Consider the following 26,106-nt stretch of genomic DNA (forward strand, 5'->3'; position numbering starts at 1 on the left):
TGGCGGACTCGTTGACGTATCAGCGGTCCCTTGGCCTCCGCGGGTTTATTGTGTTCGTGTTTGCGGACATGAGCAGTGAGCCCAGGTCGAGCTGTTGAACGGTAATATTCAGTGAATCTATGAATGAAGCTCAGCTCAAACTGCACACCAGCAATCAGAAACCGAGATCCAAAAACGCGCCTTTCCACTGCGGAATGATGTTTCCATGGCCGGAAGTGGCCCGTTTGACTGCTGCACCGCCGGACGCCATGTTCAAAAGCCTGAAGCTTTATTAGCAGAGCTGTTAGCTGTTCGTCACAAGAGTTTCAATAAAGACTCGAGCTGTTCGCCAGAACAGTTTCAATAAAGACTCGAGCTGTTCATTAGAGGAGTTTAAATAAAGACTCGGATCGTTTGAATAGACCTGGAGCGTTTCCATCGCAGGTAAAGTGAAGGTCGCTGGTTCGAATCCGCAGTGAGCCGCAGCTCGAGCTGATCTTCTTCATTTAAACTCCAGTTCACCTGCAGCTCGACATTAACATGTTTTTCTGAAGCTGATCATGAAGATGTTGAAGATAAATGACTCTGATCATCTTCAGCATCTGGATGAGCTTCAGCTTTTATAACCTAATCTCCCACATAATCCAAATCCAGTTTTAGCCATCATTATTTATTAACTATGTTCTATGTTGTCTGATTTGAACCTCAGAATCTGTCTCACAACCATAGAAGTGATTATTGTTCATCCCAACCATCCATTTCCCCCCCTTTTAATTCCCTTTTCCCCTCATTAAAATCCTGTTTTTAGGGTGTGGAGCTGCAGCCACATTACTGCACTCTGGGGTCTTTAGGAGCCAGGTCATTGGTGGGAATCGAACCGGCAAACTCCTGACAGCAGGTCTGCTTTGCTGACCTTCAAACCCTTCATATATACAACTGACATGTTTTCAGCTGTCATCTTACAACATGCACTAACTCATTTTGGAAAACAGATTATTTTTTGTAACTTCATGTATTTCGTGAAATTTTCACCCAAAAAATAAAATCTTGTGATGAGATTCTGTTCTGATCTCCCCCAAAGCAAGTAAAAAAAAATGTTTCTGATGACTTTCTTAGGGTCAGACTGAATAAAACCTTTGATTGTGTTGTGTCGTTTGACTTGAACTCCGATCCAGGTCCTGCTGATGACCTTTGACCTCCTCGGGGACGCTGGGCATCATGATGGAGCTACCGAACTACAGCAGCCAGCTGATGCAGCAGCTGTGGAGCCTGAGGAAGGAGGGTCTGTTCTGCGACTGCACCATCATGGTGGGCGGGAGCCAGCGCCGGGCGCACAAGCTGCTGCTGGCCGCCTCCAGCATGCTCTTCAGGTACACACACGCCGACACACACCCGCGGTCCGGTTCTGCTCGGCTGTGTGGTGACTGGATGTGGTCTTCAGGTCTCTGCTGGACCACTCGGACACCATCTCCATCGACACGTCGGTGGTGTCGTCCCAGGAGTTCGACTGCCTCCTGGACATGGTCTACACCGGGAAGCTGCCCTTGGGCAAGCACAACGTGAGCCGCATGGTGGCCGCCGCCGACAGCCTGCAGATGTTCGACGTGGCCGTCGGCTTCAAAAACGCCCTCACGACCCTGGCGACCAAGAAGACCACCGACGCCCCCGCGGCTCCCGGCCCGCCCCGCGGGGGGCGCTCCACGTCACACAGGCACAGGGCCAGGACAGAGCCGAAGGAGGAGCTCCGTGAAGCACAGGGTCCAGAAGAACCGGCCTGTAAGAGAGTCCGGGTCTCTACCGAGGCCTCAGGTGAGTCCCACATGCTCCACCAGTCCCCCCATGGTTCTCCATGGTTCTCTCATGGAACAGGACGGCTCGTCTCCAGGCGGTGGGGGAGCGTCGCAACTGGGTTCAGGTCAAACAGCTTCAGATCTGAGTTCTAATGCAGAATCCTCCACAGAACCTGAGGATGTGGAACCCTCAGACCCTGGAGAGGCAGAACCCTCAGGACCTGGAGAGGCAGAACCCTCAGACCCTGGAGAGGCAGAACCCCCAGGACCTGGAGAGGCAGAACCCTCAGGACCTGGAGAGGCAGAACCCTCAGGACCTGGAGAGGCAGAACCCTCAGACCCTGGAGAGGCAGAACCCTCAGGACCTGGAGAGGCAGAACCCTCAGGACCTGGAGAGGCAGAACCCTCAGGACCTGGAGAGGCAGAACCCTCAGGACCTGGAGAGGCAGAACCCTCAGGACCTGGAGAGGCAGAACCCTCAGGACCTGGAGAGAGGGGATCCTCAGAAACCATGGAACCTTCAGAGAAAGCAGCCTTAGTACTGAAACACTCCTCTGAGCTCAAGCTGCTCCTCTCCAAAAGGCCGTCTGTGGTGGAGCTGCTGAGAGAGACCGCCTCCAGACGCCTGGAGCCCCAAGACACCGAGGCACGCACGCACGCACGCACGCACGCACGCACGCACGCACGCACGCACGCACGCACGCACCTCATGATATTATCACTCACTTCACTCCTCTGCAGGTACAGCTCCTGCTTTCAGGCCCATTTTCACTATTTCATATACCTTTGTGTGTGTGTGTGTGTGTGTGTGTGTGTGTCAGGTTGTGCTAGGCTGCTGTGAGGACTCCGACCCCCCCTCGGTGCTGGACAGGCTGTTCAGCAGGGTGGGGGAGGGTGTGCTCAGTGATGGGGGGCTGCTGCAGCTGCTGCAGGCCGTCCGGGACGCCTCCCTCCCCCCGCCGCTGCTCTCTCTGCTGGGGGAGGCGGAGCAAAGCTCACCTGATGGAGGCGGGGCTTCAGGTGAGCAGCAGCACTGTGGACACCTGAGAGCTGACTCCTCGTCTGAACCACTCCTCTGTGTCGCAGGCAGCAAGGACGAGCAGGAGGAGGAGGAGGAGGAGGGTGGCGGCTCGAAGCAGGAGGCTGGAAATGGTGCTGAGGCTAAGACTGAGTCGCTCTCCTCTCCATCCTCCCCTCCATCCTCTCCGTCCTCCCCGGCCAAGGCCTTGACCTGCCGCTGGTGCAAGAAGACCTTTGACTACAAGTGCCGGCTGGCGGCCCACGCCCAGCGCTGCTCGCTGTCCCAGGAGGGGCGGCAGCAGTGCCCCGACTGCCCCAAGAAGCTGCCCACCCAGCGGGCGCTGCAGCGCCACCGCGCCGAGGCGCACCGCGACGCCGCCGCCGCCAAGAAGAAGGTGTCCTGTGACCTGTGTGGGCGCAGCTTCGCCCATCCCTCAGGTGAGGAGCACCACAAACCCACTGCTTCAACATTAGCATTAGCATGCTAAATACATTTAGCGTTAGAGCATCTTCCTCCTCTAACATCAGATTATAGAGCATATTCCTCCCCTAACATCAGATTATAGAGCATCTTCCTCCCCTAACATCAGATTATAGAGCATCTTCCTCCCCTAACATCAGAATATAGAGCATCTTCCTCCCCTAACATCAGATTACAGAGCATCTTCCTCCCCTAACATCAGATTATAGAGCATCTTCCTTCCCTAACATAAGATTATAGGGCATCTTCCTCCTCTGACATCAGATTATAGAGCATCTTCCTCCCCTAACATCAGATTATAGAGCATCTTCCTCGTCTAACATCAGATTATAGAGCATCTTCCTCCCCTAACATCAGATTATAGAGCATCTTCCTCCCCTAACATCAGATTATAGAGCATCTTCCTCCCCTAACATCAGATTATAGAGCATCTTCCTTCCCTAACATCAGATTATAGAGCATCTTCCTCCTCTGACATCAGATTATAGAGCATCTTCCTCCCCTAATATCAGATTATAGAGCATCTTCCTCCCCTGACATCAGATTATAGAGCATCTTCCTCCTCTGACATCAGATTATAGAGCATCTTCCTCCTCTGACATCAGATTATAGAGCATCTTCCTCGTCTAACATCAGATTATAGAGCATCTTCCTCCCCTAACATCAGATTATAGAGCATCTTCCTCCCCTAACATCAGATTATAGAGCATCTTCCTCCTCTGACATCAGATTATAGAGCATCTTCCTCCTCTGACATCAGATTATAGAGCATCTTCCTCCCCTGACATCAGATTATAGAGCATCTTCCTCTAACATCAGATTATAGAGCATCTTCCTCGTCTAACATCAGATTATAGAGCATCTTCCTCCCCTAACATCAGATTATAGAGCATCTTCCTCCTCTGACATCAGATTATAGAGCATCTTCCTCCCCTAACATCAGATTATAGAGCATCTTCCTCCCCTAACATCAGATTATAGAGCATCTTCCTTCCCTAACATCAGATTATAGAGCATCTTCCTCCTCTGACATCAGATTATAGAGCATCTTCCTCCCCTAACATCAGATTATAGAGCATCTTCCTCCCCTAACATCAGATTATAGAGCATCTTCCTTCCCTAACATCAGATTATAGAGCATCTTCCTCCTCTGACATCAGATTATAGAGCATCTTCCTCCCCTAACATCAGATTATAGAGCATCTTCCTCTAATATCAGATTATAGAGCATCTTCCTCGTCTAACATCAGATTATAGAGCATCTTCCTCCCCTAACATCAGATTATAGAGCATCTTCCTCCTCTGACATCAGATTATAGAGCATCTTCCTCCCCTAACATCAGATTATAGAGCATCTTCATCCCCTAACATCAGATTATAGAGCATCTTCCTCTAACATCAGATTATAGAGCATCTTCCTCATCTAACATCAGATTATAGAGCATCTTCCTTCCCTAACATCAGATTATAGAGCATATTCCTCCCCTAACATCAGATTATAGAGCATCTTCCTTCCCTAACATCAGATTATAGAGCATCTTCCTCTAACATCAGATTATAGAGCATCTTCCTCATCTAACATCAGATTATAGAGCATCTTCCTTCCCTAACATCAGATTATAGAGCATATTCCTCCCCTAACATCAGATTATAGAGCATCTTCCTTCCCTAACATCAGATTATAGAGCATCTTCCTCCTCTGACATCAGATTATAGAGCATCTTCCTCCCCTGACATCAGATTATAGAGCATCTTCCTCTAACATCAGATTATAGAGCATCTTCCTCCCCTAACATCAGATTATAGAGCATCTTCCTCCCCTAACATCAGATTATAGAACATCTTCCTCTAACATCAGATTATAGAGCATCTTCCTCGTCTAACATCAGATTATAGAGCATCTTCCTCCCCTAACATCAGATTATAGAGCATCTTCCTCCTCTGACATCAGATTATAGAGCATCTTCCTCCCCTAACATCAGATTATAGAGCATCTTCATCCCCTAACATCAGATTATAGAGCATCTTCCTCTAACATCAGATTATAGAGCATCTTCCTCATCTAACATCAGATTATAGAGCATCTTCCTTCCCTAACATCAGATTATAGAGCATATTCCTCCCCTAACATCAGATTATAGAGCATCTTCCTTCCCTAACATCAGATTATAGAGCATCTTCCTCTAACATCAGATTATAGAGCATCTTCCTCATCTAACATCAGATTATAGAGCATCTTCCTTCCCTAACATCAGATTATAGAGCATATTCCTCCCCTAACATCAGATTATAGAGCATCTTCCTTCCCTAACATCAGATTATAGGGCATCTTCCTCCTCTGACATCAGATTATAGAGCATCTTCCTCCCCTAACATCAGATTATAGAGCATCTTCCTCTAACATCAGATTATAGAGCATCTTCCTCCCCTAACATCAGATTATAGAGCATCTTCCTCCCCTAACATCAGATTATAGAGCATCTTCCTCCCCTAACATCAGATTATAGAGCATCTTCCTCCCCTAACATCAGATTATAGAGCATCTTCCTCCCCTAACATCAGATTATAGGGCATCTTCCTCCCCTAACATCAGATTATAGAGCATCTTCCTCCCGTAACATCAGATTATAGAGCATCTTCCTCCCCTAACATCAGATTATAGAGCATCTTCCTCCTCTCACATCAGATTATAGAGCATGTTCCTCCCCTAACATCAGATTATCGAGCATCTTCCTCCCCTAACATCAGATTATAGAGCATGTTCCTCCTCTCACATCAGATTATAGAGCATCTTCCTCCCCTAACATCAGATTATAGAGCATCTTCCTCGTCTAACATCAGATTATAGAGCATCTTCCTCCTCTGACATCAGATTATAGAGCATCTTCCTCCTCTGACATCAGATTATAGAGCATCTTCCTCCTCTGACATCAGATTATAGAGCATCTTCCTTGTCTAACATCAGATTATAGAGCATCTTCCTCCTCTAACATCAGATTATAGAGCATCTTCCTCCCCTAACATCAGATTATAGAGCATCTTCCTCCTCTCACATCAGATTATAGAGCACCTTCCTCCCCTAACATCAGATTATAGAGCATCTTCCTCCCCTAACATCAGATTATAGAGCATCTTCCTCCTCTCACATCAGATTATAGAGCATCTTCCTCCCCTAACATCAGATTATAGAGCATCTTCCTCATCTAACATCAGATTATAGAGCATCTTCCTTGTCTAACATCAGATTATAGAGCATCTTCCTCCTCTGACATCAGATTATAGAGCATCTTCCTCCTCTGACATCAGATTATAGAGCATCTTCCTCATCTAACATCAGATTATAGAGCATCTTCCTCCTCTGACATCAGATTATAGAGCATCTTCCTCCTCTGACATCAGATTATAGAGCATCTTCCTCATCTAACATCAGATTATAGAGCATCTTCCTCCTCTGACATCAGATTATAGAGCATCTTCCTCCTCTGACATCAGATTATAGAGCATGTTCCTCGTCTAACATCAGATTATAGAGCTCAGTGCGGTGAGTGAGAGCAGCCTGTTGGTGCTTCAGGGATGATTTACCACAAGCGGACGGAGCACTTCGAGGAGAAGCCGTTTGCTTGTGAGGAATGTGGAGCCAAGTTTGGCGCCAACTCGTCCCTGAAGAACCACATGAGGCTGCACACGGGGGAGAAGCCGTACCAGTGCAAGCACTGCGACATGAGCTTCAGCGTGGCGGCGGCGCTGGCGTACCACACCAAGAAGAAGCACTCTGAGGGTGAGCAGGGCGGGCGCCACGCCCATTCACAGGACGCCGGCGCAAACTCACGCTCAGTGACTGACCCAGAGGAGGTGTGTGTGTGTGTGTGTGTGTGTGTGTGTGTGTGTCTTCACAGGGAAGATGTACGTGTGTCAGTACTGCAAAGCTGTGTTTGCGCAGTCCATCGAGCTGACTCGCCACGTGCGCACACACACCGGGGACCGGCCGTACGTGTGTCGGCAGTGTGGGAAGGGCTACAGCCAGGCCAGCGGGCTGACCATCCACCTGCACACCTTCCACAGTGAGCCGCACCGGCGCCGCCTCGTCCTCATTCAGCACGTCAGCCATCACAGCTGTGACAGTCAGAATCCTCAGGAGAATCCACAGAACTGCCAACACCCGCTTCAGCTGCTCAGCCTTCTAACTGCTTTTAGAAACCATTTAAACCATTTATACAGTTTTAGGTACTTTGGCTGCTGTGGATCATCTGCATCTGCATGCGTGTGTGTGCGTGTGTGCGTGCGTGTGTGTGTGCGTGCGTGTGTGTGTGTGCGCGCTCTCAGACTTGTCGGAGCCTCAGGACTGTCAGAAGTGTTGCCTGAGCTTCTCCTCCCTGGAGGAGCACCGGCGGCACATCGAGGAGTTCCACCCGAAGGAGGTTCATAGGTGCCCCACCTGCAGCAAGGTGTTCAGCAGCGCCGCCCTGCTGGACAAGCACAAAACCACACACGCCGGAACCAAGCCCTTCCGCTGCGACCTCTGCAACAAGTCCTACCAGGTGGATGAATCTTCTGTCAGAGAGGAACGGCGTGTTCCTTCAGTAGATCCAGCAGAGGAAGAGCTGGAACAGGAAGTGCTCTTCCTGCCGTTGTAGTTTCACACACACGTCTCTGTTGTCGTAGCAACTGTCAGGCCTGTGGTATCACAACCGGACCACTCACCCCGACATCTACGCCAGCCACACCCGGCAGCTCAAGACCCTGGTCCAGTGTGACGTCTGCTCCAAGTTCTTCCCCAGCACCGCCAGCATGGTCAAGCACCAGGCCGCCGAGCACCAAGGTCAGAACCACACTCACAGCTCACTGTAGGGGGCGGTAGGGAGCAGCATGTGTCGGTGAACTGTGAACTCGCTGCTGGGTTTTGGTTGATGAAGGTCAAAGCTGAAGCAGAGGTCATGTGGCGTCCTCAGGGTCGGAGGCGGCGGCGGGCCGCTGCCCGTTCTGCCTGCTGGTGCTGGGCGGGCCGGAGGAGCTGCAGGAGCACATCAGCAGCCAGCATGTGAGCCAGAGCAGCGAGGCCTTCAGCTGCCCGCTCTGCTCGCTGCTCTGCTCCTCGCTGCAGGAGCTGCAGGAGCACCTGCTGGCCTGCCACGTGGAGGCGGCGCCGGAGCAGCAGGAGCAGCAGGAGGAGGGGGGGGGAGGGGGGGGGAGGAGGAGGAGGAGGCCTCCACCTCCTACACGGTGAGGACCGCCTCCACTCACACACACTGCCGCACCACACACACACCCTTCACTCCAGCGTCTCTGTTCCACCAGGTGGTCTCGGCAGACCCCTCAGATCCCCGGGAGGAGGGGCCAGAGTCCGACGCCCCGCCCGAGGAGCAGCGGCCCCGGGGGGCCGGCCAGCACCTGCTGGTGGCGCTGCCCGGGCGGTCGGAGGCCAGGCCGGCCGGCGACCTGGTGGAGGTCAACATGTACGAGCTGCTCAACAACTCCGTCGCCTTCATCTGCGAGGGGAAAACAGCGGCTGAAGACCCTGAACCGGGTCCCTGATCAGAATCCAGACCGGAAATAATGACGGTGATGATCATGTCTCCGTTCCAGAAAAGTAGATGAAACGCTGCACGTGGTTTTATGTAATGTCACTGGAAATAAAGACAAATGTGGAGGATTCAACTGTTTATTAGAGAAAACACACACACACACACACACACACACACACACACACACCTGAATCTGAATAGAACAGATATTTACACAACAGAAAAGTGGTCTGGGTTTGGGTTTTGAATCAAACTGAGTCTAAACTCCAGTGAAAATATCTGTCAGAGATAAAAATCCAGCTTTCAGAGAACAGAGGAAACTGAAGAGTAGAAAAACAGAGGAGCTGATAAAAGTAAAGGCTGTTCCTAGTTTATCCACCAGGGGTCGCTCTGACTGATTAACAGTCGTGAAGCGGATCCGACCAGCAGGGGGCAGTACAGCAGGCAGGCTAGCGATTCAGAGCTAGCCGACTCTTGACTCTCATCACTGCGGATGAGCGAGGCGGCGCCGGTACAGGCCAGGCCTTCCAGCCTCACGTTCAGTCCACATGCATCTTCCTGGTCCTGCTGCAGAACCAGCAGGCTGCCAGACCGGGAGCGGGTCCATCATACGGACCCCCCAGGAGACCCCACCCTCTGAGAGCGCTCACATTCTGGAAGGTATAACAGTGCAAACTCTCTGAAAGTTTATCCAAGCACGATCCTCAGTAACGTCACTGTGTCATGAGTTAAAAAACTGCCACAAATTTCATTTAAGGCTCTTATTTTGAATCACAAACAGGAAGTGTCCTTTAACCACTGGCAGTGTAGTCAAATTACTTCTGCAGCGTCAGAGTAGATCAGTGCTGCGATCATTTTGATGGTTCTCAGAGGTTTAAAGCCTTCAGAGGCCACTCGCTGAAATACTTTCTAAAGTCAGAGGAAATCAACAATCATTCTGCCAAAAATCAGTTAGGAAAGCAATAGAATGAACAAAATGACACATGGCTTTGTGGTTCCTCAGCAGATTTCCCCTGTCGCCACATCCTTAAGAGGAGCTGGACAAACTGCATGACCAATTCTGCTGGCTGTAGAAACTGAAGTCATTAAGAGAGTTTAAATCTTTACAGGAGTTTCTCATCATGTGTTCTGTCAGTGTCTTCGATCTACCACAGGCCTGCTGGAGAAACAGGAGGCTCACTGACATGGTCACTTTCACAATTAAAGGTTCAAGCAAACAGGCAGAGGAGGAGGAAATCAAAATAAATATATACAATAAATTCAATATACGTCTGATCAAAATGTCATATTGTAGGTTTGTAGGTCTCTGCTGTGGTTAGGACCAATCAAGGCTCCGTTTCCACAACGATGGACAGAAAACAGCTTCGGTTGGGGTTTTTCTTTAGAGAGGTTCAGTCCGTCAGGCGGGGATATTTCAGTATTTTGAAAGGCCTGGAAATTGGAAGGTCTGTAGTTTTGAGATCCCGTTATTAGGGAAGACTGCAGTTTGGAAGGCTGTAGTTTGCATGCCAGGCCACTAGTTGGTGCTGTGATTTTGTGATTGGTGTCGTGAAGCTGTGGGCTCCTCTCCTCTGTCCTCCTTCCAGGCATCAGTAGCTCAGTACCTGTTTGAAGGATCGTGCCTCCTGCATGCAGACGATGCTTTGCTCAGTGGTTTGAAACAGTCGTTCGTTATTTTGACTCAAAACCTTGCCGTGTAAACCAATCGGTGGCTTCCAGGGGAAAATGGTTTTGAAGCGATCTGCTGCTCTGACCAACATGGCCTATGAAAACCTCCATGGACGAACAATAAAAGGCTAGCCGGACCAGAGGCTGGCCGACCACCCTGCTGCTCAGCTGCTGGTCTTCTTGCGGGGCAGGTAGGCGTTGGTGATCTGGTTCATCACCACCAGGGCGGGGAAGAGGGGCAGCAGGAGGAAGGCCCACCACGCCGCCCCCTTCACCGTGCCCTGGAACCAGTCGGAGAACATGGCCAGCATGACGGTGGCGGTGGCCAGCAGGTACACCAGCAGGCCGGTGGTGGCGTGGTAGAGCCGGAGGCGGGGCTGGCCGGAGGAGCGGGGGCAGCCGGCCAGCAGGCCGCAGCCCGCCTGCAGCGCCGTGCTGCACAGCGTGCACGCGCCCAGCACGCTGTGCCAGCTGGCCAGGTGGGGGCGCTCCGACACGTTCTTACTGGCCACCATGAAGCCCAGGCCGGTTGCCGCGGCGACCAGGACCAGAGCTTGGAAGAACCAGTGGAGGCGAACCTTTCCTTTCCGAGACGTGAAGCAGAAGAAAGATCCTTCAGCGGAGAAGAGGAGGACGGCTTCAGTCAAACACAGACAGTACTGCAGAGAGACGGGGGGGGGGGGGGGGGCTTCATAATGAGAACTGTCAGGACAACAAAACACTATCCACAGTGACACAGAAACGTGAAATGTGAAATCCTGAATATCAAAACTTCTTTAAACTCAAAATAAGAAGTGTGTGTGTGTGTGTGTGTGTGTGTGTGTGTGTGTGTGTCAGGAAGGCGTGGTGTGTGTGTTCAGCTGTCGTGCTGCGCTGTCCGCCTCTCTGACACATTCTGGGTTTTTGTGGAAGACAATAGCTGTCAGAGCTGCTGCCATCTATTATTCAGAGTGGAACGAAGGCGAGGAGCCGTTAATATTTAACCTGGAATAACCGGCCGAGTCCTCAGGGCCTGCAGCAGCGTGAGCGCCGCACACAGCGCCGCAGCTGCTCTCCCGGGCTTCCGAAGTGACTTTTTACAGAACAATGTTGAGTTCTCTCAGCTCCGGGGGATAAACCATAAACTCAAATATTTAAAACAGATAGAAAATTTGAGTTCAGTTTCCAACCTCAGATAACTCAACATGCCTCAGAATACACAGCGTTTCATACAACGTGAAAGATGGTGTGTGTGCGTGTGTGTGTGTGTGTGTGTGTGTGTGTGTGTCTTACAGCCACAGACATGCAGAGTGGATGCCAGGAGAACAGACCTGGAACAGACACAGTGAGAATCCTCACTAACACGTTGTAAACACACTTCCACAGTCCAGAAAATGCAGGTGATGCTCTGACCCTGAGCTGACCCTGAGCTGACCCTGAGCTGACCCTGAGCTGACCCTGAGCTGACCCTGAGCTAACCCTCAGGTGTGAATGTCAGTGTGTGTGGCTGTTGGTACTGTAATGGACCAGAGACCTGTCCTGACCTGACCTGGTCCACCCTGACCTCACCACAGTCGGCTCCACAGCTGCTCTGAACAGGATGGATCCGGTCCTTTGTGCCTGTGGAGCTACTGTCTGTTGAACAGTCTGGTCCTACAGATCGAGTCCTTCATGTCTGTGGATCTCGTCCTCAACGTGTGTGGATCTGGTCCTGCATGTCTACTCACTGGTTCCAGGTCTGGACAGCAGGGAGATGATGAGGGTCAGACCCAGACCGGTAAGGTGAGCCAGTACGACGGCGGCCCTCCTCAGCCACACGTAGAGCCAGTAGTCCCGCATCCCGAGCCCCTCTCCCACCAGGCTGTACTCCGGCTCCGGCCGCATGCCACGCGTCCTCCCCGGGCTGCGGGTGCCGAGTCCAGCCAGGGTCACCGCAGGGTCGCCGCCGGGTCGCAGGGAGCGAGCGCCATGCCAGAGAGGACTGAGGGCTCTGGCTCCACTGGACCTGCAGGACCGCGGTCAGACCAGAACCAGAGGATCTCCAGGAACACTGACCAGAACCAGAGGATGTCCCGATCCTCTGTGACCAGAACCAGAGCACCTTCAGTTGTGTGACGAGCTGCAGACAGACTTCAGTCCTTTCCCTTTAATCTGAGGCAGAGTAAACACATGAAGAGTTTTTAATCCCACACGGTCCGGGGATTAGAGTGCGAGTCTGCAGGGTCACCTCCTGTCACAGAGCAGGGGTCCTGGATCCGTCTGGAGACCAGGAGGAGAACCAAGGCAGGAACCAAGACGAGAACCAGGGCAAGAACCAGCACGACAACAAGAGGACAACCTGTATGACACCCGGCACCGCTCTCACTTCCTGCTCTGAACAGCTCAGAGATAGGAAGAAAAGTGAGAGGCGTCACTCCAACAAGGATTTACTGCTGCTCTAATTTCTCTCTCCCTCCCTCTCTCCCTCCCTCCCTCTCTCTCTCTCTCTCTCTTAACCCTTTAAATGACACAACACAAACAGCACACTTCTATTTTAAAACAGCGTCAGTCATTTTAATATCTCCAGAATCATTTTGGTTTGGTACTATATTTCAGAAAATCAAATATTTTGATGAATTAATTCTCCTCTGACTGTTGTCAATAAAGGTCCAATCGTGTAAAATACTGTAATTAATCATTTGACATTTGATATTTTTCATGATACAATGTAAACATTTTCTTATGTCTGTAAGTGATTAGTAGATACTAGTAATTATGATATTAATTTAATAATAATAATAATAATAATAATAATAATTATCATTATTATTATTATTATTATTATTGTTATTATTATTATTATTAGTCTGACAGTGTTTTAGTATCTGAGTTCATGTAAATTCCAGTCTGGGGTCACGCTCCACTCACCGTCTCTCTTCTCTTCTCTCGTTCTAATTTGCATAGCTGCTCATTTGCATATCTAGGTCAAATCAGACGATGACGTCATTTAAACTGATACTTTGTTGCAACTTCTCAATCACAAAAGTTCTGAATGACGTCATCATCCAGAAAGAAGGAACCGTATTTAAGGTATAGAGTCCTGATCGTTAGAGCAGATACAGATATAGATATAGAGTGCCGATCATTCAAAAGCAGCTTTCAAATGGAGGTATAGTCATCTATTGACATACGTCTATGGTGTTATTACTCTTTTACCAATGTGGAAATGCTATCTACTTGTCTCATTATCACACAGCAACATTTGCATAATTTAGATAAATGCAGTGTTTCCTGTTTTTAATTTATTCCGTCAAGTTTCCATTTGTTTTGTTAATTCAGCTTCATAATAAATTATTTAAAATGTGTCTTCAATTTTTTTTGAAGTAACACAATAGCTACTTTGCCTAATTTGTTGCTTTTAAAACAGTAGAACTCAGTTTTTTTTAAAGAAGTAACTAACAATTATAACTCATTACTTTTTAAAGTTACTTTGCCAACAGTGGAAATAAGTCACGAAAAGCTAAAATCTGTAAAACAGTTGAATGATCTGAACATTGTGTCTTTTTTGGATTATTTTTTAATTCAAGATCAGCTATTTTGAAAGATAAGAATATACATTTAGAATCACAGTCCTCTGGGTTCAGGTATCTCAGCAGTGAGTTCAGTACTGAAAATTAGCTACTGATCTACTTTTTATGAGTCCTCTGGGTGAATGCATCAGTTTCCTGCCGCTGTCTTCAGCTGAAGGGGAGAATCCCTCTGAGATGTGGCCTCATGCAGCGTCCTCGCTGTCCAAACTGAGGACGTGCTGACTGCCCATCACTGCAGAACCAGTGAGGAGAGACCGGTCACCTCCAAGCAACATCCCATGATTCCTTCTGCTGAGGAGGGAGAACAAACTGCCAGTCCTGCTGTCTTTGGAAGATATTTTTGAGCTCAGAGAAAATGCTTTGAGGTGAAACTTGACTCAAACAGTTGCATGATGGAAGCAGTGGAAGTTCCTGACCTGTTCCCGTTGCAGTGATCGTCGACTGGCGGCCCACAGGCCCCGAACCATCTGTGTGTGAGAGACTGCTGCTGAGGTGGAATGTGCTCTCATTTTTACCTTTAGGAAATCACTTTGGAAGGATTTGGCTTCAGTAATCCACTGATTATATGTGTAAACTCGAATTTGGCTCTCAGAGAGGCAGACCTCCGCCACAGCTCCAATCAGTCACCAACAACCAGAAGAACACCGTATACAGTATAATGAAAAACATTTTCTTCCTCCCCAACACAAACAATGTCTGGGAGAAAGCTGTTAGTTGCATGTTCATATCTCAGTGTGTTTCCTCACAGTGACCGACACTCCGGAACCCCCCTGTTTCTGTCTGTTCTCGATCCTGGTATCCGGAACACTTCCTGATCTGGAACAGCAGCTGATCTCTCTTAGAGTCCTTGAAGAACTGACACTGTAATGTTTTCTAAGCCTCCTTGTCATTTATTGTTGAGTTATGCCCAACTATGTGACAGACTGCCCTTCTCAATGATAAAGAGTCCTTTAAAACATTCCTGGATCCAGACAGTGATCCGGATCATCACCCAAACTTAATGGATTCTAAGTTAGCCCAAGACCCACCTTTCCATAAAGTTTTATTGCAATCCGTCCATTACTTTTTCCGTAATGTTGCTAACAGACCAACAAACCGACGTGATTACATAACCTCCTTGGCGGAGGTAAAAACTTCCATCCCCACAGTCACAATAATAATCAGTGGAAGTTTAACTGATCGTCTCCTCACTCCAGCCCCAGTATCTTTATCAGAACGCTGGCACCAGGAAACAGAGCAGATGAAGAACTAAGCTGGATTTGGATGAAAGAAATTGATCACTCTCTGATAAGGTTTATCCAGATTACTTTCTTGTTTAAAAACATAACTCAGTTTCACTCATAACCTGACACAAAACATCTCATACTTACACTCCTTCAGCACAACTGCTCCTGAAACGTCAGCTGAGGGGACGGGACACCAGCCACTGAAGAAATGAAGCCAGATCTTAATAGACTTCACAGTCACTGAATGTACATAACTGAATAATAGACATGATTAAAACGAACATACTGCTGAGATTACCTTTCCTTGAAAATATCCTCATAACAATTTCCTGAATGGAAGAGACTGAAGATGAAGCAGCTTTGATGGAGGGTAGAAACCCTGGCTCTTTAAAGGTCCAACATAACATACTGTCCAATTCCTGATCAAGGTACACTGAACTCTCTCCAAAATAAAGAACAATATCACTGAGAATAATACTCTGGATTCCTCCAACTCACAGCATGCTTTAATATAAAACACTTGAGCATTATGGTCGATGCATCTAAATAAAAGCTCAATGAAGCCGAGCAGACTCTACTCAAGCTTCAGGAACATCAGCACTGACAAACCACGCTGCAGTCACTCTTTCTGAGGAGGACGGCTCAATGTCTGCAAAGCTGCGACACAAGGAGTTCAGGCCGATGGAGGGAACTAATCAACCAAGGCCAGATGTTGCTGGAGAGAATGTGGAAACTCCCACACGCAGCACTTCCTGTTTTCTGGGACTGTCCTCTTTTTCAAACCTTCTTCACTAAACTCACCGAGGTTAAAAGAGAAAGACTTCTGAGCGGAGGTGAAGGAGACGCGGTGAGCGTCCTGAACCCTCCTGTCAGGTCTGCACCTCAACAGCCACATGTGAACCAAGTATTGATCAGCCGGAGACCAGGAGTGAAAATGACATTTTTATTTTTTATTTTATAAACAACATATTTAATTTAGCAGCATAACCGGATGGTCTTGAGGTATTTCTAAATCCATACTCTGAATTTCAACATCCCAAACCCTCCAACTCCCCTTCAGTCTCTCACACACACACACACACACACAGTCACACACAGACAGACACACACACTCTGTCCGTTGGCTCACGGTGGGCTGAGCAGAGCTGGCTCCTCCTAGTGGTTTTGTAAGGCAGGCACACTCAATGGTGCAGTTTTGGCTGTGAGACAGAAGAGATGCTGGACGTTAGTTTATCAGAAAACACACAGTGGCTTAGCTGCTCGTCTCAAGTTTTTACAAAAAGGGTTTCTAATATTTGTCATCAAATATCAAGTTCAAAACTTAAAGACAACGACTCAAAAAGATCAAATGCACATAATGAAATGGAGATCCACAGGTTAGAGAGGAAGAAGATTTGAGCCACTTCCTGTCATCAGTTGAGAGGTTTGGACGCAGAGTGGGACATAACGGTGCAGAGCAGAGAAAATCACAGCGTTTCTGTATTTCACTGTGACTCAGGACTCGGAGGTTGTAGAAGCACGAAGCTGTGCGTCTTTGACCTGAATCATTTGGATTCCTGCTGTTCTTCCTCCACGCCACGCTGCTTCAATCCACACTGAGCTTCACATCAATCTGATCGCCTCTGAACAGAAGCTCAGGAGACAAACTGATTCTCAGCGAACCAGGAAAACCAACGGTCAGTTCACTTCAACGCAGGAGGAACTCAAACCTCTGCCTCCTTCCACCAGAACCAACAGGCGACAGCACTGATACGGAACGTCTTTATCAATAATCTCTCAGGACTGAGACTGAACTGTCATTACGACACGCAGGAATCATCGAAGCAGGGATCGGATGAATATTTTCTGAGAAATTCTGAAGGAGGATTTTTGGGAAAACTTGGATAATTTAGCTCTAATCTCAGATTATGGATTAAACTCCTGTGCACTTCACCTGCAGCTTCAACCATCACAAACAGAAAGCACTGACAGCAGCTCCAGGTGTCGGGTTGCTGAGGATCCATCAGATCTGCCCAGTCAGCACCGATCCACAACACTCAAATCAATACCTTCTGTAGAGGAGAGTAAGACTACTGCTATACGCTGATGGTTTGCTGTTATATGGTTGAACTCCGTGTGAAGAGTTCCACATCTTGAACGCAGTCCTGGATTCCCTTGTCTCACTGTGTCGTCCTTCATCTTCCTTTAAATCCATTGATAAGAGCCTCATCTCATTGGTCTGAAGCAGTGAGACTCAATCATGGCCCCGTTGGGCTGCACACATTCAGAAAAAGAGGAATTGGATTGGTTCAGTCCACAGACTGAACTCTTCCTCTCTCACAGCCTGAATCACTCCAGGTCTGCACTCCTGTTACACCAACACTCCGGTCATCACTGAAGCCCTCTGCAGACAGCGCTAGCGCTGCGTCTGCTTCAGGCCTCCGTTACCGTGACGACTCCTCCCCAGCCTCAAGGCGACCCTGCTTTCTCTCTCTGGAACAAACAGGCTTTTCTTATTTCAGAGATAGACATAGGAATGGTGTGCTCACAGGTTTTAAGACCACCACTTCCTTTAAAAGCCGCAACTGACTCTTTCCAAAACGTGTCAGGATCAAACTAGGATAATACATTAGGTCCGTTAAAGGGGCACAGCGCAGTTTTAAATGTTAAATTTTCAATTATTCACACTCACACACGTTTTCACCTTTACCTGATGGGCAGCAAGAGCTATTTTTGCAAGATCGCAGTCGCTCCTATTTTCCTGTGCAGGGCACTGAAGGCACAGCAATATGAGTGATTCGGGTACGAATCGCTCTGAGCCTGACGTAATGCGCCTCCCGCTGGCCTGGTAATCCTTAAGTTCCGATTTGTCCGCCATTACTCCGCCAGACGCTTAGCAGCAACAACTGAGCAGTACTGAGGATGGAGCTTCCAGAAAGTAAGAACAGACCGGCTTCTAGCACTGCCACAGCTCCAGCACAGACCCCACCAGGCAGAAGAAACTTACATTTTACTGGAGCGCTGCTAAAAGAGCGAGGAAGGAGTTCCCCTCTCCTGTGCACGTACATGGACACAAGCCACAGACACGAGCTTTTCACTAAGCTACAGTTACGCCTGAGGCCTGCAGGGGTCGCTGTTTCGCATAAAACGAGCAAACTGCACTGTGCTCCTTTAAGAGAAGCAGGACAGCCAGGCGTCTACAGAGTCCTGAACACAGTGAGAACATGAGTCTGCTCTGCCATCAGCAAGAGGATGACCCCCTGACCCCCCGACCCACCCGACCCCCCACCGCTCCCAGACTTACCTTCTGTGTGCCCAGTTTCTTGTCCACGCCCCCGGCGAGCCCCCCACTCTTACTGTCCTTCCAGGGGTAGAAGTTGGAGCGGGGGGAGGCAGAGGTGGCAGAGCTGGCGGAGGAGGAGGAGGAGGAAGAGGAGGGGGGGGGCAGGCGGTGTGCTGTGGGTTTGGAGGAAGGCGAGTGCTCCTCCACGCCGCCGCCGCCCCCCTTGCGTTTCTTGACCAGGCCCTGGTGCTCGAAGCCCCGCCCGCCGCCCGGCCCGTGCAGTCCTGAGTCCCCCACGCCGGTGCGGCCGTGGGAGTTGGTGGCGGGGGAGGGGTCGGGGGGCGAGGAGTGGCCCAGAGGGGGGTGAGTCTTCCTGTAAGTCCACATCCCCTTGGCGGCTGGCGAGTGGGACTCCGAGGGGGAGGGCTGGGGGCGGGGCTTGCTGCTGGGAGACAGCGTGCCGTTGGTCTGTCCGTGTGGGAGAGGGGGGGGCGGGGGGTTTTTGGAGGCGGAGGAGGCGGAGGGGGGGCGGCCCCGGTCTTGCAGGATGATGCAGTTCCTGTCGGGGCCCGAGTGCTCCCCCTCCTGGGACGGGGCTTTGCGCTTGCGCAGCGCCGCCGCCGTGGCCGCCTCCTCCCGCAGCTTCAGCATCTGCTTACTGGGACGGCCCACCGGGTTCTTGGAGGACCCGGCCTGACGGACCGCCGCCGGTTTCCCCGGGGAGCCCGCGTGCCCGCCGCCGCCCCCCGAGTTCTCCGAGGGGACGCCGGTGGACGGCCTGCCCGGCCCGCGGCTGGAGGAAGACAGCGACAAGGCGGCTTTCATGGAGGAGCTGATGTGACTTCCTGTGCGGACCTTGGGGTGCAGCGAGGAGGCGGAGCCTGTCGAGGGCGCGCATGAAGATGTGATGGTCTTGACCGAAGGAGGAGGAGCCTGAAGGTCCGTGGCCTGAGGTATTTTCCTGGAGACAAATCACAACATCCAGAGCATCAGTAAGGTTCCCGGCCTGCTGACCGCCAGGCGGGCGGAGGCGGGCCTCACTTCCAGAGATGGGCGCTGATGTGCTGCTCCAGCATGCTGCTGAGCGCCGACCGCAGGTGATGCAGCCTCCGGTCGAACGTGAAGATGCCGTGACCCACGGAGCGGCTGCCGAAGGCGCAGACCTGCGGAGGAGAGACCCGGTCAGCATCAGGCGGCGGGCGTCAGCGGGAGGAGGGGCGCGGCGGCGTGCGGAGCTGCTCACCGCCGCCGGTCTGGGGTGCGAGGCGGACGACGGGAAGTCGGCGGGCTCCTCGGCCGCTTCGGCCTCGCTCTCGTCGCTGGAGATGCGTCCGTGCACGAGGGGCGACGGCGCTCGCGGGCCGGGCTCGTCGTGCCGCGGCTTCTCCTCGTCGGCGCCGCTCTCTGAAGCGGCGGCGGAGCGGCTGGAGGACGGCAGGCCGAGTCAGACACCCTCTAAACCCGTTCAGCACACCCGCACCGGACCCGGACGCACCTGAAGGCAGGGAGGCTGGCCAGCGGTCTCCTGCAGTGCGGCGCTCCGGCCTGCTCCCGGGGGGCCTCGGGGCTTGGGGAGCGTCCCGTGGAGGAGCCCCCCTCCAGGGCTTGGGCCCCCTTCTCTCGAACCCTGGTCTTCAGCTCCGCCACCAGCTGGTCGAAGTTCCTGCTGCGGCCCAGCACCTTCCTCCGCTGGTGGATGGAGTGGATCTGGGGACAGCGGCGCCCGTTAGGCGACTGATACAACACGCCGATTTAAACATCGGTCACTTTGTTCGTGGAGATCTCTACTTTTCAGCCATTTATGTTTTTTTTTTTTCCTGGATTCGCCTTTTTGCTGTTTCTAGCAGTGTTTCACCAGGAAGAAACTCATCATTTCCCAGCAGAGGGAGGAGCTTCACCTGTTCAGCCTGTATTTACTGTAACTCGCCTTCCGCTGGGAGGTCAGAGTCCTCCAGTCGTGTGTGAAGGCAATAAAAAGCAGCTTCACAGAGCAGGTGACAACACTGCCACCTGGCTGCTGCTGGAGCACGGTGCGGTCAAACCGCTGGCCTGACGCCGATCGGGAGAGTCCCGTCTTTAACAGGCTCTGGAGGCAGTGTGGTCCGGAATGTGAGAGAGACGGCCGCCGCCGCCGTCTCTGAGGAGCGCGCTGTGAATGAATGAGTGAATGTTGCTCGTCTGAGGACCGCCGTCTGCAACGTGAGCCGCTGCTGGCTGAACGGGACACATGACCAGCTGCAGGTACGGCGTGCCGCCTGGGCACCGCTCTCCCATCGCTTCCTGGTAATCAGGTCATCCTGTCTCTCTCTCTCTCTCTCTCTGTCTGCCTGGATGTGGCCTCTCACTCACTTCCTCCTTCACACACTCCATATAAGGCCTGTTCCTGTGCTGGGAGCCATTTTCAGCGCTCCGGTCTCACAGCCGGGGCGGTTTTCTCCTTCAGAGGTTCGATTCCTCTCAGTGTGGAGGAGGAGACTCATCCCGGCATTCACCTGACAGCTCGTCCTCAGAGCTGCTAGCTTTAGCAGCTGCAGTCTGAGGGGAAGACAGAGGTTCATGAAAACAGTCCGACCGACCGTCACCGCATCATTCCAAACAGCGGCTCAACGGCCTTCAGTCAGGACGGGTTCAGTACAGAGTGAGAGAACCTGCTGCACACTTCACTAAACCACCATCAGTGTCCTCCAGCACCTGATCCACACGTCCAGCCGGAGGACAACCGTCCCAAACCCAAACATCCAGTCATGTGGAATGGAAATTCTGGCTCAGAGAAACTTTATGGCACAGAAACAGAACGAGAGCGAAGAGAGACAGACAATAGTAAGGCACAGAGTGTGTGTGTGTGTGTGTGTGTGTTTTACATTGCATGTGAGGAGGCGGGTGCAGACTTTCTTCCTGTCGGGGTCGAGGACGCCGCAGTGTTTGTCCAGGTCACACTCCCTCTCTGAAGACACAGAACGTCACATCAGCCTCAGAGACTCTCAGTTCTATCGTCCCACAGCAGAAACACACGAAAAGCTGGATTACAATGTGATAGAAATCCATCACATCGTCGCGCACTACACTCAATAACGGGCTCAAAATGAGCTGACTGCATGTTCTTCACGTGTGAGCCTCAGTGTAAAACCATTTGGTTAAACACAATCGATTGGTGCTTCGATAACCAAAAGTAGCTGAAATGAGGAGTACTTACTGCAGGCTGACGACTGGGATGAAGTGGAAACTTTGTTTTCTTTTGTATTTTAAATGCAGTAAATGTCCAGTAAAAGGAAGCGAAGCACATTACGATGAGAACTGATGAGATAACAGTCAGGAAAACGTTTGGTTTCAGTGTCTTTTTACAGCTAGTTGAGCCATCAACAGTAAATTTGACCCTCTGATGTTTCTGTGGTTTGATAAATGAGTTTTTCTACAGTAGAAAAAAACAAGGAGGAGCGGCTACATATTCACTGTGGGGGTCCCCACATCGAGGCGCTGGAAGCGTTTCAGAGGTTTGGCGGTCTGGAGTCGTCCAGATGAGGAGCCCCCCGGCCGTCCCTCCCCCATACTCACTGGAGGCCACTTTGTTGTAGGTCCGGGGGATCCGGTGGCCCGGCGGCGGCGGCGGCAGCGGCTGGGAGGGCTCCTTCCTCTGCACGGGGTGGCGGTCGCCGGGCGATGGCCGGCCGGGCGGGGCGCCCCCGTGCGGCCACGGCGGGTCTCTGAGCGACGGAGGAGGAGAGCTGATGGGAGGCTCCAGAGGCGGAGGCTGCTTGAACACCGACAGCTCGGAGTGGCCGCTGCTGCTGTGGGACGACTTCTCCAGCGGGGAATGTCTGCGAGACGCAGAGACGGAGAGACGGAGAGGGACAAGTTCAGTCCAGAGGACAAAACACACATTACATTCTGCTGTTCCGTCACACACGACATCTGGACGTCTGACTTGACGGATGACCTTGAGGAAAATCCCCTGCTGCTCAGAGTGAACAGAGGTCAGTTTTTCCCGCTGGTTTCAGCCCCGCCCTGCTTACCGGACTCCGTCCTTGGGGTTCTTGGAGTGTCTGTACTGCGGCGGGGTGGAGGGAGAGGGCGGCGCGGCCCGCAGCGGCCCCGCCGCCGGCCCCCGGGCCTCCCACGGGGAGGCGGGCGCGGCGTTGGTCCCGTGCGACGGCGAGTGGCCGTGGTGGGGTCTCTGCTGAGGCGGCGGCGGCGGCGGCGGGGGCAGGGGCGGGGCCGCGGGGGCGGGCGAGCGCAGGCGGGCGTACAGCTTGGCCAGGGGCCCGTGTCTCCGCTCGCAGTGCTTCTCGAAGGCCTGCGGCTTCACCACCTGACCACAGTGGCTGCACACCACCAGGTAGAAGTCGTCGTGGCCGGGGTACAGGCCGAAGATGGACATGTCTGCAGGAGAGACGGCAGCGCGTCACAGGAAGCACTGGGAGGCTGATCTGAAACAACTAAACAAACATGAAGAGAAAAACTAATCTACTTTAAGAGCTGCGTTACTTCATTTTTCAGGCTCCAGATGAATCACAATCAGTGGGAAAAAGTGTTTGTTTCTGCTTCCTCAGAAGAGCCTCAAGGTTTAGCACAACAATCAGCCATACAAATACAACCACTGGTCTGCTTCTTCCTCAGTACAGTCCAGAACTCCAGTTATTAGTGCATTCATCACCCCGTTCCCTTCCTCACACAACTTCTGATGGGCAGTTCCCACTGCAGACTGGAGCGGCCCTCCAGGTGCTGAGCTGCTCTGACCAAACATATCGATATCGATCCATCACTTCAGGACATCTTCTATGAGACAGTCAGGTTCTCCAGTGGACCCGGGTCTGGAGGCTCGGTGTGGGGATGAGGTACGGGTTCTCCAGCGGACCCTGCTGTAGTGGCAAAGTGCAGTTTCTTGGTGGAAGCATGAATCTAGCCATAAAAATGAGGCAGGAGACACACCAGAAACGTCCCTCCAACCAGGTTTAGTGCAGATAAGAATTCACATCAGAATGAAGATGTCTCAGAAAGCAAACGCAGAGCGAGCAGCTGTGAGGCCCTCTCTATATGCCGAAATGGTTTGAGCCCAGATTTCTGCACAAGCTTGTATTACGACCTCTACGTCATTTCTGCTAGAAGGTCAGATGGCGTGGAGCTCAGTCTGGATGATGGTCACATATGTTCACAAGTCTTTAACGTTTTGTTAAAAATCTCCAAAAAACAAAAGGTGTGCAAAAGACACAAAGAACAAACAAGAGCAAGACACTGAAACTGAAAAACAGACTGTTCACGACCAAAACTTTAAGCCACAGGCAGACAGGCTGCCAGGACCAGCTGGTGGCAGAGTGAACTTTTGTCTCTGGATGTAGGAGAGTTGAGAAAGACCTCCATCAAAGGCTCACCAATAAGGAACCTGAGGGGCGGGTCACAAAAGAAAACGGGCTCTGAGATGCTGGGTGAGACCCAAAACCCTGGACTGATCAGTGCCAGAACCACTGAAAGACACAGCCAAAGGTCTCAACGCCCCACAAGGGACAGTCGTATCATCCAGTGAGAAACAGTTCTGATGGATTTCATCGTGAAGAAGCGGCCGGAGGACCCTCCCTCACACGGCGTCTCAGACCAGAGGAGCCTCCCGTCGTGCAGAGGCCGGTTCTGTGGAGCTGTTCCGGCGGAAACCCGTCCTGACTGAGGGCTCTGCGGTTCAACACCTGCTCCTCTGGACCACCTGCTCGTCCCTCCTGATATTTATCCCAATGAGAATGTAGGCTGATGGACGCAGACGTCACTTCCAGCCATTCCTGAGCCATCTTCACCACATGGACACCATTTCCTCCTGGAATCACTCAAATCAAGCATGAGAGAATGAGCCAGACGGGCGGGGCCGCCCGCTACCCACTCCTCGCCTTATGGTTAGCCATGTGGCTAACGACTGACCTGAGACAAGTGGAGGCCTCTTAACTGACTGGGAACTAATCTCCATGTAGAAGTTACAGCAGAGGTGTCTTTAAAGTTTATCCCAGACTTCCTGCAGTCGTTTTGTGCTGCTGGAAACAGTTAATTCAAAACCTATTCTTACAATTATTTGCTGTCAAATACAAATGCAGGTGCAACTATTAATAAAACTACAGCAGTTATGCAAGTGTGCTGAGGCGGGAGGTGAACACACTTCCTGGTACTTCTAGGAGTTGTCACGCTGAGCTGTGACACGTGCTGAAACGCTGAAGGTGTGTCCGTCTGACAGCTCAGCTGTGGAAGCCCCGAAGAGGCCAAGACTCCTGCAAAGCCTCGGCTCCACTGCATCAGCCCAGAGAGCGAGAGAGAGAGAGAGGGCTGATCGGGGCTGCAGTTGTGTTTTCATGCACTGACGGATCCAAACCCAGAGCAGTCAGGACTCTTGCCTTGTGATGTTTCTGATGTGCACACTTACCCTCTTTACTGAGCGACATGGCTTCTGCAGCCTTCTTGCCATTCTTGCTGCAGTCGTCCAAATCGGGCCCTGAAACACGACATGTCACACACACCATCAACAAGCCGTGGGGACGAGGCTTCTCCAGAAGTTGTACACCTGCAGCACGGGGAGGGGGCTCACTGGACACACCGTTCACATCCAGCCTGGCTGGAGGCCTGCGGCGGGCAGACTGGCCCCCCAGGCTGCAGCTGACCCGGGGTGGACTCAGCCCCAGCCTGCCTCCAGCCATGACAGCCTGGTGGAGAGCCGGAGGAGGAGGACCGGGTTTGATAGTTACAGATGGAGGAGCTGCTGGAGGGACGCCAGACAATGAGGGAGCACACACACTTCCAACGTGGGGAAGAGGAAGAGCACTTTTGGAGGGTGGGGTGGGGGGGGGGGCCGGGGTGTCCTGTGGCTCAGGGGTGGAACAGCGAGAGGGGGTGGGGGGCAGTCAGGTGGACTGAGAGAGGGACTGAGCGGCTGGAGCCAAAAGAACACAGAGTAACGCTGGCTCCGGGCCGGGCCGGCCGGGCCGGCAGCAGCCTCACACCCCTCCTCCGGACCCGGCGTGAGCTCCGCCCCGGTGCCGGTGCCTGCCGCCGCCGCCGGCCGCCCCGCCGCGTCCGGCCGGCCGGGCTGCTTCCTCTGCTAGCCGCTAGCCGCTAGCCTCCTGAGCCAGAAGTTGCTCGCCCAGCCGTCCTCTGCTCGAGCCTCCTTCCGCTCTGATGCCACCGCCGCCCGGCTGCCCGCACGGAAGCCCGGCGCCCCCGCTCGGCGCTGGCAGCCGCCCTCACGGCTCCGGCGGCCCGGCCGGCGCCCCGGCGCCACAGTTTTAGACACTATCAGTGCTATCGGTGCTGTCTGCAGCCGGGGGAGGCAGGGAGCGACATGTTACCCACCCAGCGCTAGGACCCGGCAGGGTCTTTGTTTGGGTAACATGGTTAGCTCCGCGCTCCGTTTCCACGAAAATAAACCGCGGCGCTGCGCCCGGAGGGCTTCACGGCCGCCGGTGTCTGTTTCGAGAAGCTTCCTTACCCTCCGCCGCCGCCACGCCGGCCCAGTCGGCCCAGGCGGTCCAGCTCTGACCCACGAATTCATCGAGGCTAGGCACCCGCCGATCCAGAGCAGCCATTACTTTTACTGCGCGTTCACGCACCGCCATCATCACTGCGCGGCAAGCCGCTGACGTCAT

The 26,106-nt window shown here is 52.1% G+C and overlaps 3 protein-coding genes across 6 annotated transcripts; 1 reads left to right on the plus strand and 2 right to left on the minus strand.

The window, feature by feature from the left end:
• Window positions 1-242: 242 nt before the first annotated feature.
• zbtb40 (zinc finger and BTB domain containing 40) lies at window positions 243-8,916 on the plus strand. Its single transcript, XM_030091761.1, is given in 14 exon segments — window positions 243-423; window positions 788-877; window positions 1,155-1,349; window positions 1,421-1,788; window positions 1,940-2,415; window positions 2,591-2,789; window positions 2,856-3,227; window positions 6,842-7,048; window positions 7,167-7,331; window positions 7,594-7,808; window positions 7,933-8,089; window positions 8,220-8,443; window positions 8,446-8,490; window positions 8,566-8,916. Coding segments are annotated over 12 exon segments (2,817 nt in total). The 5' UTR covers window positions 243-423; window positions 788-877; window positions 1,155-1,197; the 3' UTR covers window positions 8,803-8,916.
• cyb561d1 (cytochrome b561 family, member D1) lies at window positions 8,913-12,808 on the minus strand. Of its 2 annotated transcripts, XM_030091765.1 has the most exons (4): window positions 12,667-12,808; window positions 12,167-12,590; window positions 11,733-11,770; window positions 8,913-11,119 (listed from the first exon to the last, which is right to left on the minus strand). In XM_030091765.1, exons 2-4 carry the CDS (start codon window positions 12,321-12,323, stop codon window positions 10,625-10,627), a joined length of 690 nt encoding a protein of 229 aa, XP_029947625.1. In that variant the 5' UTR covers window positions 12,324-12,590; window positions 12,667-12,808; the 3' UTR covers window positions 8,913-10,624. The 2 variants fall into 2 exon arrangements, with proteins under 2 accessions (XP_029947625.1, XP_029947624.1); XM_030091764.1 differs by having other exon boundaries at window positions 12,167-12,802.
• On the minus strand, window positions 8,960-26,106 carry atxn7l2a (ataxin 7-like 2a). Of its 3 annotated transcripts, XR_003931485.1 has the most exons (11): window positions 25,950-26,106; window positions 24,891-24,959; window positions 22,507-22,873; window positions 22,049-22,311; window positions 21,358-21,440; window positions 19,992-20,203; window positions 19,740-19,920; window positions 19,538-19,659; window positions 18,518-19,457; window positions 16,303-16,433; window positions 8,960-8,979 (listed from the first exon to the last, which is right to left on the minus strand). XR_003931485.1 is itself a non-coding variant. In XM_030091762.1 (10 exons), exons 1-10 carry the CDS (start codon window positions 26,104-26,106, stop codon window positions 16,416-16,418), a joined length of 2,412 nt encoding a protein of 803 aa, XP_029947622.1. In that variant the 3' UTR covers window positions 16,170-16,415. The 3 variants fall into 3 exon arrangements, 2 of the variants coding, with proteins under 2 accessions (XP_029947622.1, XP_029947623.1); XM_030091762.1 differs by lacking the exon at window positions 8,960-8,979 and having other exon boundaries at window positions 16,170-16,433; XM_030091763.1 differs by lacking the exons at window positions 8,960-8,979; window positions 24,891-24,959; window positions 25,950-26,106 and adding an exon at window positions 23,165-24,844 and having other exon boundaries at window positions 16,170-16,433.

Source organism: Salarias fasciatus, chromosome 5, assembly GCF_902148845.1.
Source record: "Salarias fasciatus chromosome 5, fSalaFa1.1, whole genome shotgun sequence".
In the NCBI taxonomy this organism is placed as follows: Eukaryota; Metazoa; Chordata; class Actinopteri; order Blenniiformes; family Blenniidae; genus Salarias; species Salarias fasciatus.